The 18,881-nt window shown below is 38.1% G+C and overlaps 1 protein-coding gene across 10 annotated transcripts in view; it reads right to left on the reverse strand.

Moving 5' to 3' along the window:
• Zmynd11 (zinc finger MYND-type containing 11) overlaps positions 1–18,881 on the reverse strand; it is a 135,482-nt gene that overhangs the window by 9,013 nt on the left and 107,588 nt on the right. For 7 of the 10 annotated variants that reach the window (XM_045151962.1, XM_045151961.1, XM_004662196.2 and 4 more), the window contains 6 exons: positions 6,893–6,970; positions 5,435–5,527; positions 4,176–4,263; positions 3,269–3,324; positions 1,945–2,022; positions 943–1,061 (listed from right to left, as the gene is read on the reverse strand). In XM_045151962.1, coding sequence (XP_045007897.1) covers positions 943–1,061; positions 1,945–2,022; positions 3,269–3,324; positions 4,176–4,263; positions 5,435–5,527; positions 6,893–6,970 — 512 coding nt within the window. The remainder of the gene's footprint in view (positions 1–942; positions 1,062–1,944; positions 2,023–3,268; positions 3,325–4,175; positions 4,264–5,434; positions 5,528–6,892; positions 6,971–18,881) is intronic. The other 3 variants (XM_045151965.1, XM_004662197.2, XM_045151967.1) reach the window with 1 other exon arrangement.

Consider the following 18,881-nt stretch of genomic DNA (forward strand, 5'->3'; position numbering starts at 1 on the left):
TCTACAGAACATCTTCTTTTATTTTACCATCTATGCTAAATGAACCAAAAAATTTCATGTAAGGGGCTAGAGAGATGGCTTAACAGTTAAGGTGTTGCCCGAGAAGCCTAAGGATCCCAGTTTGATTCTCTAAGACCGTAAGCCAGGAGGCACATACATCTGGAGTTCGTTTGCAGTGGCTGGAGGTTATGGCATGCCCATTCTCTCTCTACCTTTTTCTTTCTCAAATATATAAATAAAATATAAAAAACTCATGTAAATTGTTTGTGGATTATTAGACTCTTTAATCACTATGTCCTATGATCATGCACAAAACTTAAATTCACTTTTAAAATCAATACTGTTAATGACAATCACTTAAACACTCTAATTTTCAATGTTCCATAATGTTAAGACCTTAATTCACAGTGAACATGATATTGTAATTTTATCATCCTATAGGTTGGCAATCTTTATATTAGACAACTAAGCATGTAAAATAATTTTATAAACAAATGATATCTACTGTCAGAATACATATATTCTTATAAATATATTGTATTTTAAACTTCTGTGTATTATCTTCCTGGGATGGAAATGATGAGATGCATATCCTTCATAGGCACACTCACTGTGTATGCACACTTTCCTAAATACAAATTGATTGCTTGTCTCTAGCTGTAAAAGGCTCTGAAAGATGGCTGAGCACTGTGCCTCCCCAATGCACTACGGACTCAATCTGAGCACCTAGTCTTTTTAAGGATCAGTATCACCTGTGGGAAAAAATAACATGATGGGCAAACAATATTGGAAAAATCCCTTGAAATAGAATTTTCAGAAATTATTATTAGCTACACTGTTAGATGCTAGTTTTATTTATTTCCCCATTGAAAGTGAATGTGGTGCTATTATGAGGCTCCCCAAAGTCTCAGCTGCACTCATGGCCAAGGTTTTCTGACTCACCTCTGGTGGTGGTGGCCAAAGAAGCGTACATCCACTTGATTGTCTTCTTTCTGCATGACCTTAGCTGGCCAGAACCCAAAGCCTTTCATTTTGGCCCAGACCAGCTCATGATTAGGTATCTGGAAATTAAACATATTATTTTAAATACTTAAATAATAAAATACTTAACTATAATACTATAGGTTTGGTCAAATATGAATAATCATTTTAATAATTTTTTGTAACTCTGAAGTACATCAAAGTATTTTTCTAAGGTCAGGAAAAATACCCCAAAATTCATACTGCATAAGAAGAGGTAGTAATTGGAATGACAATGCCACTGAAGCCTCATTTCAGGGTCCTCTGAACAATAGCAGCAGACAGAATGCCCAATTTTACTTTAGAAACTACAGTGTAAGGGGGCTGGGTATTATTAGAAATGGGGTACTTTTAGCACACCTCAGCCTCCCAATTACTGAACAGAGCCTTCTGTGTTCACAGATACTGAAGTTGTAGATATGCACAGTAAGGTCTCAGAAGACTGGCTTCTTTGGGGCCCAATGCCAGTGTCATTGGTGCAGCTGGCCCAAACCACTCAGAGGCTATTGCGTATGCAAAGCCTTAGATCTCTTGTTAAAAATTATAGCAAAATGCCAGGCATGGTGGTACACGCCTTTAATCCCAGCACTCAGGAGGCAGAGGTAGGAGGACTGCCCTGAGTTCAAGGCCATCCTGAGACTACATAGTGAATTCCAGGTCAGCCTGAGCTAGAGTGAGACCCTACCTTGAAAAAGAAAAAAAAAAAAGGTCACTGTATTTGTTTATCAAGGACCAAGTACTCAGTCTGGCTAACTACTGCATTTTAAATTCAGAAATACATAATGATTACAGTTCTTTCATGTTTCAGTTGTACATATTCATTAACACCATGTATACTATGATATAAAGATTGATATTTTGGAAATAAATCTCATTAATTAACACACTTAAGTAAAAGAAAAAAAATCACAAAACTTCACATACACAAGGATAGCAGAACCAGTTGTCAGGACGAGCATTTGACAAATAGAAACAGTTTTTGCAAAGCTGCAGTTCATCCAGCTGAAAATGAAAAGTAACTATTTTAGTCTACAAAAAATTATGCATCTAATTATGCAAAATATAGTCACAACTTAGCATTCTCATTTTAGGTAAATAAATCATCCTGGATGTTATTCCTTATATAATCTATTAAGCACAAGTTCTTATTTTTTCAGTAAGTAATCCCAGAAGGTCCTGTCACTTTCAGATGGCACATGGACTAGAAGGGAGAAGCCAGAAGGGACTGGCAGAGCTGGCCCCCACTATTCCTGCTCCTCACTGCTCATCACTTAGGGTTGTTAGAGCATCCTCCGAAAGCTTTCTTTTCTTTTTTTTTTTTTTAAATTTTATTTATTTATTTGAGAGCGACAGACACAGAGAGAAAGACAGATAGAGGGAGAGAGAGAGAATGGGTGCGCCAGGGCTTCCAGCCTCTGCAAATGAACTCCAGATGCGTGCGCCCCCTTGTGCATCTGGCTAACGTGGGACCTGGGGAACCGAGCCTCGAACCGGGGTCCTTAGGCTTCACAGGCAAGCGCTTAACCGCTACGCCATCTCTCCAGCCCCGAAAGCTTTCTTGATGAGCATGAGGAAAATAAAAACAATGACAAAGGGTGTTACTTTGCCTCACCTCCTCTCAGGCCCTTGCTTGCATAATATTCTTTTAATAAATCATAAAGCAAATATTTTGCCTGTTTGTTTTTTTTTTTCTTTTTACCAATCTCCTTTCAGAAATAGCTCCATAATCAAGACAGCTACACTCTCATCACTATTTTGTTCCTTCTTATTTACTGCTGGCATTCTATAACTATCTGTTGAATATACAGAAAGCAATAGCAAAAAGTTGAAATGAACCAAAGATAAAACTTCTATGAGAAACATTAACAAAGATGAAATAGGTGCAGGTGTTTGAAAAGGCTGTATTCACCACTCATTATTGCATATGAACTTTGTTGGGTTTTTTTTTTTTTTTGCCTATATAGTAGAAAAAAATATGAACTTTTCACTCAAAGACATAATTGTATGTCTGCTTTTGTACAACAGTTTGCATGCATTATCTTCTCACCAATACTGATGTCATCTCCTAATGGTAGCTGAAAGTTACCCATGATTTTTCTTTGAACAGCTTTGAGCGAAATACGTTATTTTGATACTCATGTATGGCAAACATGAAAATAAAATTATGTAAGTAAAACATAAGTAAGAGTATAAACCTTAAATAAATTCGGATTCTCACAAGAATTTAAATATTAGAAATGAGCAGTACCTCATGGCACGTGTCTTTATATAGCATCCTTGCAATGTCAGCTTGCTCACTGTCTGCTGTAATTAAAGATAAATATAACCTATAATCAATAATCTAGAAATAAAAGACTACCAAAATTATTATTTCTTTCAGTTTAGAAAAAGTGGACATATACCTTTTTAAATCAAGTACAGAACTGGGCATGGAGACACATGTCCATAAACCCACCACTTGGGATGGGGGCAAAAAGATTTGATGTTCAAGGTTACACTCAGCTACAAAACCAAGTTTGAAGCTCACCTAGGCTATATGAGACCCTATCTCAAAAAAAAAACAACCACCATATTTTACATAAGGCAGCATAACAAAATTCTACAGATAACTTTTATTTTACATTCACCACAACCACGAGGCAAAAGTGACCATTTCCTTGAAGGATGAATTATTAGTGGAAAAACATCAGAATTAATTAGCATGCTTGGAAGAAGCCTCTTAAGCTAAGGAAATATGTGTGAAGTTATAAAGATAAAACAGACTTTCACCATTTGGTATACTAAAGCTTTACCTGTTGCTGATTCACCTGTGTACCACAAAACAGTCATACATTTAAATTCTAATACTACTTATATGTAGATTATTAGTTTTTAAATTTTTTATTTATTTGCAAGCAAAGAGAAAAAGAGAGAATAGAATGAAAATGGGTATGCCAGGGCCAAATGCTACTACAAACAAACTATAGATGCATGTGCCACTTTGTACATGTAGTGGGAATTGGGGAATACAACCCAAGCCATAAATAAGGTTTTGTAGCAAGTGCCTTTAATCACCGCCCCACTTGCCCAGCCCTATTCTTTTTTAACATGATTGCAAAACACATTCATAACAAGGCATTTTCAAGAATGAACACAAAAGAGAAAAAAAATTCAACCTCCATAGAAAATCACTGTGTTATGGAGAAGCAGCTGAGCATCAGCTTTGAATTCCTCATAGCTTCGGTATTTCCCCTCATTCACTTTCTGCAGAGGGCAAAGGACAAAAGACAAACAAGTAAAATAATCAAGGTATATGTCTGAATGATTTTCACGGGAATCAAGAAAGAGACACAGCAGAATCCCTCCAGATGACATTAAGACTACTCCTCTGCCCCCAGCAGTGACAGAAGCCATGGGCAATCAGTGTGGCAGATCCTTGGCCATTATGACTTCATATTAATTTGCCAGCATGAATTTTACAGTTGCAACATCTCAACTACAGTATGGTAACAAATGCTGCGGACTTTTGTCTATAAGGAGTGCTATGGCACAGGTGGCCAATGGGATCAGAGCTAGATAGCTAGCTACCTTCCTTCCCACAGCAGAACAAAAATCGCAAAATAGATCCCTTAGCCTTAGCCACACTTACCATAACTTAGTCTGACTTGGAGCTAGCACTGACTTGTAAATAACTGACAGTACATGTACAGTCTCAGGAGGTCATCTACATCCCCAGACATCAGTCTTTCTCACTAAGGACATCAGGAACCTGTAAGGTGACTTCAATTATTCCTAGGGTCTCCTTATAGACTACTATGGCCAACCAAAAGATTTAAAACTTGGCATAACACAGGAACTATAAAATTAGTAGTAACTCAGAAATACTAACTAGAAATGTTGACGTTCTCTATTGGACTTTATTATGATTAGACATAATCAAAATATATTAAAAACCTCTGTGATAGTAGGTAATATTAACAACTTTAAGAATAATTTGTTTTCTAGGTATATCCTTAATTGTTTCTTTTGTTATTTCCCAAAACTCTAAATCCATTCTATGTTCTAAGTTTTACCTGAGAGAAACCCCCAAGCATTACTCCTAAAATTAGAAAGTTATGTCCAGAAATAAATACCTTACATGTAAAATTTTAAATTGCCCAGGCTACAATGCATATTTTTTTTTTTTTTGGTCAAATAAAGAAGTTATTGGTTGTTTAGAACCAGGCCTTTAAGACTTTGTAATGGACATGAAACTTACAAATAATAAATGTTTTACCTGCTCCAAGTTCTGCCTGTTATTGCTGAGCAAGAAAGTGGAAAAGTTCACTTAGGGAAAGAGCAGCAAGCACAACCACTGCCTCACCGCTACATCATTCTTTCAGTTGACAGTTCAAGAGTAATATATTCAAACCAGAAAGAAAAGGAGCCAATTTACCTCTTGTATGGTGGGGACATCAACAGCTGAATGTACCAGCCTCCGGTACATTGGGTGCTTATTGTCCTTCCCCTTTTTATTCAGATCTATAGCCTAAAAAATTGTTAGATACAACAATTTTAACGACTAAAAGAAACATGTAAAACAATTCTTAAAACCCACAATATTTTTACCTTTAAAGAGAAATATTTCAAAAAATCCTTTAAAACTTAATGAAAATACATGCATATACTACACAGTTTAATGTGACACTCCTTAAGATTTTTAATTATGAGCCGGGCGTGCGGGTGCACGCCTTCAATCCCAGCACTTGGGAGGCAGAAGTAGGAGGATCATGGTGAATTCAAGGCTACCCTGAGATTATATAGTAAATTCCAGGTCAGCCTGAGCTACAGGTGAGACCCTACCTCGAAAAACCAAAAAAGAAAAAAAAAAAAGATTTTTAATTGTGTTGTGTATATGGGCACTCAAGGGTCTCTTGCCACTGTAAACAAATGCCCATCTAGTTTTACATGGATGGCTGAGGAACTGAACCCAGACTGATAGTCTTTGCAATCAAGTACTTGAGCCATCTCCTCAGCCCAAAGATTTTTTAAAAAATATTTATTTACTTATTCACTCAGGGCTGGAGAGATGGCTTAGTGGTTAAGGAATTTGTCTTCAAAGCCTAACGACCTGGGTTCAATTCCCCAGGACCCACATAAAGCCAGATGCACAAAGAGACACATGCATTTAGAGTTTGTTTTTGTTTGCACTGCCTAGAGGCCCTGGCATGCCCATTTTCTCTTTATCATTCTCTGTTAGCAAATAAACAAATAAAAAATAAAATATTTATTTATTTGAGACACAGAGAGAATGGGAGTGCCAGGGCCTCCTGTGGCTGCAAATAAACTCCAGACACATTTGCCACTTCGTGTATCTGGCTTTTTGTGAGTACTGGGGAATCGAATCCAGGCCTTCAGGCTTTATAACCAAGTGCCTTTAACCACTCAGCCTCCCCATACACCAAGATTTTGACTGGAATTATTACTGAAACTCCATTCCATTTTAAACAGCAGTAATAAATGAAAATATTCATTTTTACAAATGAAGTAGAAAAAATGTTTATAAGCTAATGTTGCTAGTAAGCTGCTTAAGGCAAACACAAAGACAATACAAAGCCTTGCCAAAACAAAGCTATTCACTACAGAAAAACAAGACAGCAGCCACCAGGCTTAGTGATGTGCACTTATAATCCCTGCACATAGGATGCTGAGGCAGAATGGTCACAAATATGAATCTAGCCTGGGCTACACAGTGAAGCCCTATCTTATAAAACCAAAATAAACAAAAAGAAAATATGATAGCAATTGTTTCTACACTTGATATTGCTCTATTCATTTATTCACTCCCAGCTGTTAACAGTGAGTCAGAGGAACGTTTGGAGAGATGTTGGGAGAATCCCTCAGGAGAACTCACCCGTTCCTTCATGCGGGAGACAATGAACCTTAGGTAGGTGCCCATCTCCTGCTTATTTGTATTCTTCTTCTTAATGCTCTGTGGAGGAAAGAAGAAGCCTGTCATCTGTTTGTCCACATTCAGGTAAAAGAAGAAAGCATACTAAGGATTTTAGTATGTAAAAATTTTATTTAGAAGATAAATCATCTCTAACATGTGATAATGAGATGTCTTTGGTATTTCCTTAATGGAAGTAGTATTTAATGTTATAAGGTGGGGAGGAATTTAAAGATACCATGTTGTACTTGACCTAGCCTTAGACATGATAAATTTCTTTTCTTGGTATTTTAAAACTTCAAACAATTTTCCAATAAAAAGTAATATACATAATGCAGAATAACTTATCTTACTGAAGATCAGTGATTAAAGCCTTTTAGGGAACATCTTATTTTATTTTTAATACTGCATATTGGTGATAATTCCATTGGGTTATACTCTTATGTTCCTTCTCCCTTGTCCCCAATCCACTGAGGGCCCTCCTCAGTGGGGTTATACGCATTCACTGTGTGGGGTGATGAATTCAGCAGTCAGTCTGTGTGTGTGGCGAGGAAGCAGTGCCTCAGGATACTGCTCCCCATCTGTGGCTCTTGCAGTCTTTCTACCCCCTCTTATGCAATGGAAATATCTTAAATTAACAATATTGAACAGCTAACTTTTTTTGAGAATTTCAATATAACTTTGTTTGTTAAAACAGTTGTTTTAAAAATCTAGTCTAGGGCTGGAGAGATGACTTAGTGGTTAAGCACTTGCCAGTGAAGCCTAAGGACCCCTGTTCAAGGCTCCATTCCCCAGGACCCACATTAGCCAGATGCACAAGGGGACACATGCGTCTGGAGTTCATTTGCAACAGCTGGAAGCCCTGGCGCACCCATTCTCTCTCCCCCTCCCTCTCTCTCTCTCCCTGTCCCTCTCCCTCTCACTCTTTCTCTCTGTCACTCTCAAATAATAAAATAAAATAAACCAAAAATTAAAAAATCTAGTGTATGAATAATATACTGTATCCTGTACACTAACATCTATTTTTAAATATTGTGGATTGGTTTAATTCTATCAGTGAGACCTATAAGATACTTAGGTTATTCAATTTATCTCTCAAAAAAACTCTAAGTTGAAGGAAAAAAGATTGGATTGAATCTGTTTTTTGGTCATTTTTAGATATTTAGGAAGTGAAGACAAATATCCCTGTGAATTCAGGCACCACACCAGGGTGATGGCAAAGTTAAACATTAACTCAGAGGTGATTAGATCACAGCCCCAGGAACTGAATGAAGACGGAGGGGGGTCTGGCCACATTTTAATATATGTGTTAACTCTTTCAGCTACCAGACTATGGTTTTCTGCCCAGTATACATATTTCCTGCCAAAACCTTTTTAAATATACCGGAAGTCACTTAAAATGCTTAGTACAGGGAAGTAAATATCTTTATCGTACAATAGCATTTTCAGGTATACCACATTAAGATATCCAAATAGCCAAGCTAGTTGGTGAATGCTTTTAATCCTCACACTTGGGAGGCACAGGTAGGAAGATCGACGAGTTTGAGGCCAGTCTGAGACTAGTAAATTCCAGGTCAGCCTAGGCTAGTGTGAGATCCTACCTTGAAAAACCAAAAGAAAAAAACTAGAACAATGGGTAGGAGGGATGGCTTAATAGATAAGGTGTTTGCCTGCAAAACAAAAGGACCTTGGGTTGACTCCCCAGAACCCACATAAGCCATATGCACAAGGTAGTGCATATGTCAGGAGTTTTGTTAGCAGTGGCTAGAGGCCATGGCATGCCCATTCTCTCTCCTTGTGTCTGTCTCTTTCTCTCTCTCAAATAAATTAATTTTAAAAAATTTAAAAAGAAATTAGAATGATATCCAAATAAACCACTTTGTTATCTAGAAATATTAGCACAAAGACATAAGCCATCACATGTGGTTTATGCATGTCCTGTTTGAGGTGCTAACTTGCCCCACCTGTACTTCTTACCTGTCTTTAGCAATGCAGTTACATGAGATGCTTCTCCCCTCAGCTCTGTGGGTTATGCACATAGCTTCTAGGTTCATGCCAATTACAGAATGTTTTCATTCTTGACCAGGCACTGGAGATAAGGGCAGAACTGTCCTCCAAATTCAGCTGAGCATCACTCCTGGGCATCTGGGATCCTATCTGCTCGCTGACTTATTTGTCAACGCCTAAGATGCCTTTCATGCATAACTATCACTAGCACATTTGTATGTAATGACATTTCCTGGACCCAAGGAAATACCTACATAGTCTTTTGGGGAAAGAGGATGATGTCATTTGAGGATTTCTCTCTTGTCACACAGAAACAGGTGAACTTAACTAAGTTTCAAATAAATAACAGCCATAATTTAGGAGCCTTGTATTTGGCTATGTGACCTGCTTATAGGCACATAGAACTTTACAACAATCATGAACTCTAGTTAGTGTTTCTGCAGTGACTTAGCAAATTCTTTTTTCTTTCCACAAAATAAAAATTGTACATGCTTATAGCAAACAATAGGATATTTTTAAATATGTATGTACCATAGATTAGCTAAATATAGCTAATTATCATATATATTAGCCTTACATACTTATGATTTTTTGTGATAAAAGCATGTAAAATCACTCTGTTTATCAAGCATTCCATAATTTTCATACATACAAGCATTTGGAGACACCCAGGGGGTGGGGGGGTGGGGGAGATGGTGCTGTTTTCCCATCCTGCAGAGGTGGCGGGGGGGGGGGGCGGCTCTCAGATGTGAAGCATATTTAACTTTTTCATTAACACTTTTGAACAACTGTTCTTACTAGCCTGGACATTTTTCTTGACATTTGGGGGAGGGGACGACAAAACACCAGCATTCCTTTAGAAAGAAGGAGAAAAATCTGTGTGCCTCCTCTCATATCAATTATGCCACATTTTTGGGACATCAACAGCACTCACTAGTGAATTCAAATTATTCAGCTCATTAAATTATGAATTTGTATAAATTCAACTATAATGGCAATGTACAACATTAGTCTTGTGATGCTATCAGTGAGATGGATTATGGTATGCAAATAGCAACACAATTCAAAGAAATATATAACCAACACTTTATATGGTACTGAAGTATAACAATGTCTCTCATACATCAATTAAACAGGGCAAGAATACTCTCCCTCTTGAGACATTCCTCTGAACCACTCAAGCCCAGCTGGGCAGCTCTAGGCTGTCTGCAGCAGGCACAGTAGCAGAGGGTGTCTGGGCTGCTGACTGGCCACACCTCATCCAGCACAACACACTTGAGCTTCCTTCTCAAGGCTGCTGTGTGCATCTATGTGAAAGAACACTTTCCTTTCCTGCCTGTGCTATAAAGATAAACATATCAAGTATTTCACTCTGGGAGCCTGAATTTAAGTTCCATGGTGCCAGCTAGTTTTAAAAATAAAGTAATCCAGTGTTTTTCTAGGCACACATATTAGCATTAATAGAACTGGAATAAACATCATTATTGCTAAATCCAACTGTTCGTTCTTCAAAACAAACAAAATACTGAAATACTTTGCAACCATATGGAAACTATACTTTACCTTTGTTAGGCTTAAGCAACCTGTGCACCAACTTGCCCCAGTGACTATCTGTTTAAATAAGGTCTACATTCAGTTCTTGCTCACTTTATGTGCATGACTGTAAATGTTACATGTGCTCACAAGCCTTGGGTTTTTCTGTGTAGGCATTTAAAAATGAATCATTAGTTTAGTGTAACTGTACACAGCAATGTTAATTTGGGAAGTATTATAAATGCACAGTGTTCATCCTGAGAACCTTCACTTCATTAAATTATGTAAGTATGATAGAGGATGAAAATCAGATATTAAACAGTTTAACTTTGCTTACAGCCAAGTTGCTGGAGTCTGTTTTTTTTTTTTTTTCTTTAAGTATAATCCAAAGGCAAGATTTGAGCCTACAAAAATGACTTTCAACAAAGCATGTCAGGAAGCAGCTAAATTAATAACCCTATCCTTCGGAGCTGCATCTGATGGAAGCTGGTCAGAATGCTTTCAAAATATTACTGTCATTAACTACTACAAGAAGACCTTACTTGAGAAGTGTGCCACAGATTTAGGTATCTTCCTTCACTGTAAGTCACACTGGACTCAGCTGGAAAGCCTTCAAAAATATGTGTCCATATATATAATGTGTGTTGCAAGCCAACTTACCTATGATGGAGGTGATGGAGCAAGACAAGAACAAGCTTCTTGTAGCTTGATGGGTGTGAGTTTCACTGGAACATGTCCTGACCAAATGGTACACTAAGGACTTGTGTGTGTCATTCTAACCTAAAATTTTCCTCAAAGGAAGACTCCCCCAGTATGGAGGCACTTCTTCCAGAGATTCTGACAAAGCTAGGAGCCAGGACCTAGGATTCAGTTTTAAAGACCTTCATGTTTGTCACACACAGTCCTCCCTTACTGTGACCCACTGCCTGAGGTGATAAAAGAGACTGCTTGATTACTCCATCCTGCATGGGCACACTGGGGCAGCCGTTGACACTAACCTTTGTTGACTGCTAAGGAAGAATAAAGGGATATTTTCAAAAGCTTCCTGTTAAAGTGATCTCAAGATCCACTTAAGTTTTTTTTTTTTTTTTTGCAAGTCTGTGCCTTCTTCATTTTCTTTTTCTTTTCTTTTCTTTTACTTTATTTTTGAGACAGCAAGAGCCAGTGCCAGAGAGAACTGATGCGCCAGGGTCTCAGCCACTGCAATCAAATGCCAGATGCTTGTGCCACCTAGTGGGCATGTGTGACCTTGTGCTTGCTTCACTGTTGTGCATCTGGCTTATGTGGGATCTGGAGAGAGATTGAACCTGGGTGCTTAGGCTTTGCAGGCAATTGCCTTAGCTACTAAGCCATCTCTCCAGCTCAAGTTTGGTTTTTAAATCCTCACACCAGTATGCTTTTTTTGTACAAGGAAGAACAGGTCTCTTATCACATGCATCATCTATGCTGTGCAGGTTGTTTTAAGAATTTGCTGGTTCATCTTCGCTACTGTGGTTGCACTTTCAATGGTCTGAGCTGCATAGGAATTGACCAAAAGGAATTTCACAGCCAAACAAAATAATTTTGCTGAAACATCTATAGCCCTTGTATCTTCCTTGCATCCCAATGGGGCAGCATTCTTCTCTACTGACACTATGAACTGCTCTCCAGAACATCACTGCAGGTGCATACTACAGTTGGTGGAGTACACAGTGGCCAAAACCATGGTGCTGTGACTGAACCCAGAGCCTCACAGAACCTCCTTCTCAAACTCATAGGCTGTGGAGCTTTCTTGGTGAACTGAAGCAAACCAGAGAAGAGACACTGAATAAAACAACTCTCCCAAGGATGGACAGGAAATAAAATGCTTGCTGAAGATGCCTTTGTGTTTGATAAATTTATGGGTTTTCTCTCCAATACTTTCCAGGCATAATTTAGAGATTATTTCACCAAAGAAACAAAAAGAGCATGTCATCCTGTGTCTAAGGACTATATGCTTCTGAGATGTCCACAGAAAGTCAATCGCTGAGCCACCTACCCTACGAAGCATTCAGAGCAAAGAGCTTCAGTTGGGGTCCATCAGGAAAACGTAAGTAGAAGGCCTGCCAACAAAAATTAAAGGAGAGGCTTCCAAGTAAATACTACTTTGTAGTACAGCTCCCCAACAAGTCCTGAAAGCTAAAAAAAAAAAAAAAAAGAAAAGAAAGAAAGAAAAAGAAAAAAACCAGTGCTCTATAATATGGGTTGATTACTTCAGACCCAATTCTTTTATGGGCTTTGAAGATTATACCTGCTCATTATTTGCAAGTCTTAGCATTCTTTGGTAAGGACCTTGTCGCTGTGTTCAGGTCAAAATCATCAAAATCAAACACAATGTGTATTGGCAGCGATTCATGTCACCTCACGGCACATTGGAATAATTGTGGCCAGTATCTACAAATACGAAAGAAATCTCTCTTAAGTGGCAAAGTTTTTGCAGCTGTTTTAAAATGACAGTAGCCACAGTTGAAGCTGGGCTGCAAGTATGTGCATAGCATCTACTAAAGACATCCTTCCTCATAGAAATTACAGACAACAGAGAGGCTGCTCTCCTGTTCTTGCAAGAAGAAAAATAACCAGAGGTCTTGGACAGATTTTTGAGCAAGGGATTTGGAAGCCAGTTGCATGTAAGTGTTGTGCTGCATGGAATCACATGGTCCTAGGCAGAAACACCAGTCAAAGCATACAGCAGGGCACATGGCCAGACTGGATACTCTAGAGTGTTTCTGGCTGTTACCAGCTATTGCTTTTGTCCAAGTTTAACCAGAGCACATGACCTGATATCAAAGGATCATTATTTGAAAGAATAGCCAAGATTACAAAATTCACTCTTGACAGAGACTCAGCTTTTCAGTTGGAGAAACATTTTGGCAGAGAATTAGCTTGTGGAAATCTTTGTCATTTCAATATTACCAGTATCCAAAAGAAAGTAGTGAAAATCAGAAATCCAAATGCCTCTTTTTTTTTTTTTTTAATCACAGCTAGAGTTTGCCTGGTTCAAGTCCCCAAGTGTCTAATTAAACAAGATGACAGTTTGAACTTTGCTGAAGACTGCCAATGTTGAACATTATTTCTACATCAGACTGACCAGAGGCTGACAAACTTTTTGTATAAGGGATCAGACAGTAAATATTTTAGGCTTTGAGACAATAGGGTTGGTCATGGTCTCAAGTACTTTGCTATTGTACTGAAAATGTAGTCATAACATGTGTGTTACATGAGTGAAGTTGAGTTCTGATAACAATTTGGATACTGACACTTTTATCATTTTCATGCGTCATAAACTTATTATTCCTCACACCTGAGTTTTCTTCAACAATTAAAAGTGTCAACCCATGCTTAATTCATGACAATGTAAAGCCCAGGCTGACTCTACACTAGAATTTGTGAAAGCAGTACTCCAGTGTTCTCCTGTGATGACCATGTACAGTATCTAGCTCACAGTATCTGCTCAGTTAATAACAGTTGAACTGACAGTCATCATTAATGACTAACCAGCTTTATTATCTACTCAAAAACTTCCGTGAAGTCAAAGTCAAAACTATGAGGATTTGCACTAGGAGTGTAGCTGAATATGTGCAGCAGGAACAAGCCCTGGGTCATTCCTAAACAATGCCTACACACATACTCTCTCTCTCACTCTCTCTCTCGGATTCTTCCAAATTATGAAAACAGTTATTCACATGGACTTAGATGCTGACCATTACAAGCAGTTCTGTCTATTTTGGATGTATGAACAATTTCATTGCCAGATGACACCTAAATACCCATTGCTAATGTCAAACATCCAACTGCAGTACCACCAAAAGCTTATGTCAATATATGTGAGCCTATAACCCCCTGTGGTCCTTCCTGCACATACAGATTCCTGAACTTCCTGTGAAGAGATGTTGAGGGTGCAAGGTGACAACCCTGGAGGCTGTGCTTGAAAGAGGCACACTTGGTGATATGCTCAGTGATCTGAATCTTATTTTGAGAAATACTAGTTTGCATATAAATTATCTATAATGCTTAGGAATTAAAAAGTTCTAAGATCTCTCCTAGAGCACAGAAGAATCAATTTTAATGGCACAACAACAGCCTCTGGTGTTATGAAAGCAAGTTTTTTAGGTCCACTAACAAACAAAACAACATCAAAGAATTTATGAAATTCCCTACTTAAGACTTAAAAATAGAGCTGTTTGGTATAAAGATTATGAGTATCCTAGTCATCACCTGTCAATGGAAGTTACTTTCTAGAAGCATTTTCTAAAACTATACCTATGTTCAGTGTTTTGTTTACCCACAGTACTGACAGGCAAAAATACACTTTAATCTACAAGATCTGAAAAGCAGTACTGCAAACCTACCACCAGAGCCAGTAAGAGCCTGGCCTACTCACTTCTTCATGTGGAAAGATCAAGGTTGAACTGCACTATATTCTACACAGCACCATGCAAAGTCTCCTACAACCAATCCTAAAAGTTATTTACACCTGATTTTCTGACAAGTGGTTTCCTTTTTAACTTCATTTGAAAAAAATGTAAGTTTAAAAACCTCCTTAAATTATAACAAATATGCCTTCTTAAAAATTGAAGCTAGGGCTGGAGAGATGGCTTAGCGGTTAAGCGCTTGCCTGTGAAGCCTAAGGACCCCAGTTCGAGGCTCGGTTCCCCAGGTCCCACATTAGCCAGATGCACAAGGGGGCGCATGCGTCTGGAGTTTGTTTGCAGAGGCTGGAAGCCCTGGCGCGCCCATTCTCTCTCTCTCCCTCTATCTGTCTTTCTGTCTGTGTCTGTCGCTCTCAAATAAATAAATAAAAATTAAAAAAAAAAAGTTAAAGCTAAAGTACACATGCCCCTCCCTGGTGAGCAGGTAAGCTCTGCAGTTACCAATCAAAGCACTGAATGCTACTGCAGCTAAATCTAAATTCTTGTCAGCCAACTCTTCCTCTCCAAGTAGGGGACAAGTTCTGAATGAGATTATGAGCAGTTTGCCAGCAGCCAGTCTGGAGTGATTAAACAACTCTCAAGGCATCTCTCCACCTGACCAAACTTACAGGTGAGAAGACCCTCAGCATTTCTAAAACTTTTACACTCACAGATTCACAAAGAAATTGTTAAAAATCATACTAGCTACAGAGTGAGGGGATTATAAACATAGGGGATTTTATCATTTAATTCTGATGCCCTTATACTGGTACCTTGAAGCCCCTTTGTGGCTTACTACAGGATTGAAGACAGGAGAGTGATGTCAGTGTTTTATGGAAAACAAGACTTGTGGCCACTTATTATCTCCCTATCTGATATGCACTCATCTTTAATGAAAGAAGAAGGCAAAGGCAGCGCATCCCTCTGGAAATTCTCTTCTTTTCTGCTTCCACATTAAGGCACACACGTCACACGCTCTTTGTTGAAGGAGACTGACATGCAGACAATAAGTCTGTCTAGCTTGACGTTCCCTCCCACCCTGCTCATTCTGCCTTGCAGACAATAAAAGAAAAACTGTGTGTGTACTTCTGATTTACTATCATAACCATCTGCTACAGGAGCCAGTCGAAGCATTAATTTCTCAACTGCTTATAGTTCAAGTTTAACTAAGATGCTTCCACAAAAGAGATGACAAAGATCAAACATACGACAACCCAAACATGGCACTTACAGCCAAGCCTTGTTGACCACAGTTGCAGTTAAGTTCAGAATGGAAATGCCATACATGAACTATGTAAACTTGTCTTTTAACTAAATAGGGTGGGTTTAGGTAGTTCTAATAGAGATTAGGTAACATTACACAGGATTTTTACCATCTGTGTCTTGGACTCAACTTAAAAATTTCTGTCTGTATCAGAGTTCCTGTCCTTTTCCTAGGACAACTCTCCCTAAGGGGATTGGATGCCTGCCAGCATCCAGTCTCTAGTGATTTAACAACTTTCAGGGCATCTTTCAGCCTAGTTAATGTTACAGGTAAGAAGACTCGGTATTTCTCAATCCTCTACACTCAGAGATACACATTTTCTCTCATTAAGCCCACAGTTAACAGCAAAACCACCTTATAAGCGCCACCTGGTTCAGCACATGATTGTGCTGATTTACTCTTTTATTTTTGTTTTAATAAAATTTAAGTTTACAAAAATATTCCTTTACTGTTGTTCATTCTTGCTTTAATATTTTACTTTGTTTTCATATTGCTCAAGATTATTTTGATTATTTATTTTAGTTGTATGTTATTTAAAGGCAGATTTCCATTCAACATTGTTAATGCGTGTTTTGAAAGTAAAAGTATTCTCTCTGGGGTGAGAAAGTTAACACATTTTCCACATTGCTAAGAGAAAAGTGACCAAAACACAAAAGTAGTTATGGTTCCAAAGTAGATCTATAATAAAGAATTTTTGTTCAAGATATTTTCATTTACCATTTGGCCCCATTTCATTCCAAAGATTATCATTCAACTTCTGGAATCAGAAAAACAACAAAAAACCTATACCTGACCCTACATATATCAAAGCATGAGTGGGATTCAAATGTAAATCACGCCAGGCATGGTGGCACACGCCTTTAATCCCAGCACTGAGGAGGCAGAGGTAGGAGGATCGCTGAAAGTTCAAGGCCACCCTGAGACTACATGGTGAATTCCAGGTTAGCCTGAGCCAGAGAGAGATTCCACCTCCAAAAACAAAAAACAAAACAAACAAACAAAGTAAATCACAATCTCCACTTTCAAGACCATTTCTTTAGGTACCTCAACGACAAGGCCATACAACATGCAACATCACGTAAATGCAATTTACTCTGAAGTGACTCAGTAGTGAGCAGTCAGTGTGTATCCAGCAATAATATTCCACATACAAACCTAACAGTAACAAATTAGGTTCCTTTTATTTTCATCTGCCTAATGAGTATACTGTGATCCATGTGGGGAAGGAAAAAGTAGAAGCAGCTTGGTGCAGAACTTCAGGGCTTCTTTTACATGCTGTTCACAGACTTCTTTCCATATGCCTATTTTTAAGATTTAAAAAAAAAAAAAAACACCTGTACCTTCCTTGTATTTTCAAAAGAACCATTCTTACATGTTTAGATTCTGTGAGTCAGGAGCAGGAAACAGGAAGTCACGTGCTTCCAACATGGAACCATTCCTTTTAGAATTATCAATAAAATTCTCCAACATTCATTTCTTCTTCTGCTTTTTAAAACTTTATTATATTTGCTTGAGAGAGAGAATGAGGCAGATAGAGAGAAGGGATGTACCAGGGCCTTCAGCTGCCGCAGATGAACTCCAGACACATGCGCCACCTTGTGCATCTGGCTTACGTGGGTCCTGGGAAATCAAACCTGGGTCCCTTGACTTTGCATGTAAGTGCCTTAACCACTAAGCCATCTCTCCAGCCCTCTTCTTGTTTTCTTATTTATATTTTCTATGTGTCTATATTTTACTAGTGGGCTACATCAAATCACCCATGCAATTTGTACATAAACATATATTATATATGGAGAATGTCACATGAAATATTTTTGGAGAGATGAGCATTCTCCAGTTTTTAAAGATATACTAGAATAAACTACTTTAAATAAGTGACTGTGTGTGTGTGTGTGTGCACATGCGTGCACACATATGTTGGGAGGGAGGGAGGGAGAAGTGAAATGCAAAATGATCCAGTGTTTGCTAGATGATGTGAATAACAGTCATATGACATTTTTAGGTATTAGAAAACAATTAAAAATTCTAATACAGACATCTCTAGAGAAAGTTCAGTGGGGCAGTATTCCATTTCTGAGATCCAGATATGATTTAAATAAAAGCACATTACCACAATCTTCCCATTTACTCACCTCTTTTGAGAGTCACAAAAAAACATGTCACACACAACTTAGTGTACTAAATGCTACTTCTAATAACATGTTTGTTTACATAAAAGTGCATTTACCTGAATTTAAATGGAAGGAGTAACATGAATCTATAATTTTCCTAGTTTATGGGAACAAAATTCATTTATATAAGGAACATGAACATATTAAGAGAGGACAGAAGCCAGTTGTGGTGGTGCACACCTTTAATCCGGAGAGCCACCTTGAGTTTGAGGCCACCCTGAAATTACATAGTGAATTCTAGGCCAGTCTGGGCTAGAATGAGACCCTACCTCAAAAAAACAAAAATAAAAAAAAAATTTAAAAAGGATGGAGAAGACAGAGGCTTGCTTTGAACCTGTCTTTATCAGTGAGTAGAAAGTACCAATTTTCTCAGCTGAAAAATAGATATCTTGCTTGTTTTCCCCCTAGAGATAATCTTCTGATGATTATAAGGTAGTAGTAGGTCAAGAACAAATGCCACACTGACTAATGTATAAAGACACTGCTTGCTATGGAATCGGCTGTGTACACTTGGGAGAGGAAGAATGTAGGGAACTCATTTACAATTAAAA

Source organism: Jaculus jaculus, chromosome 6, assembly GCF_020740685.1.
Source record: "Jaculus jaculus isolate mJacJac1 chromosome 6, mJacJac1.mat.Y.cur, whole genome shotgun sequence".
In the NCBI taxonomy this organism is placed as follows: domain Eukaryota; kingdom Metazoa; phylum Chordata; class Mammalia; order Rodentia; family Dipodidae; genus Jaculus; species Jaculus jaculus.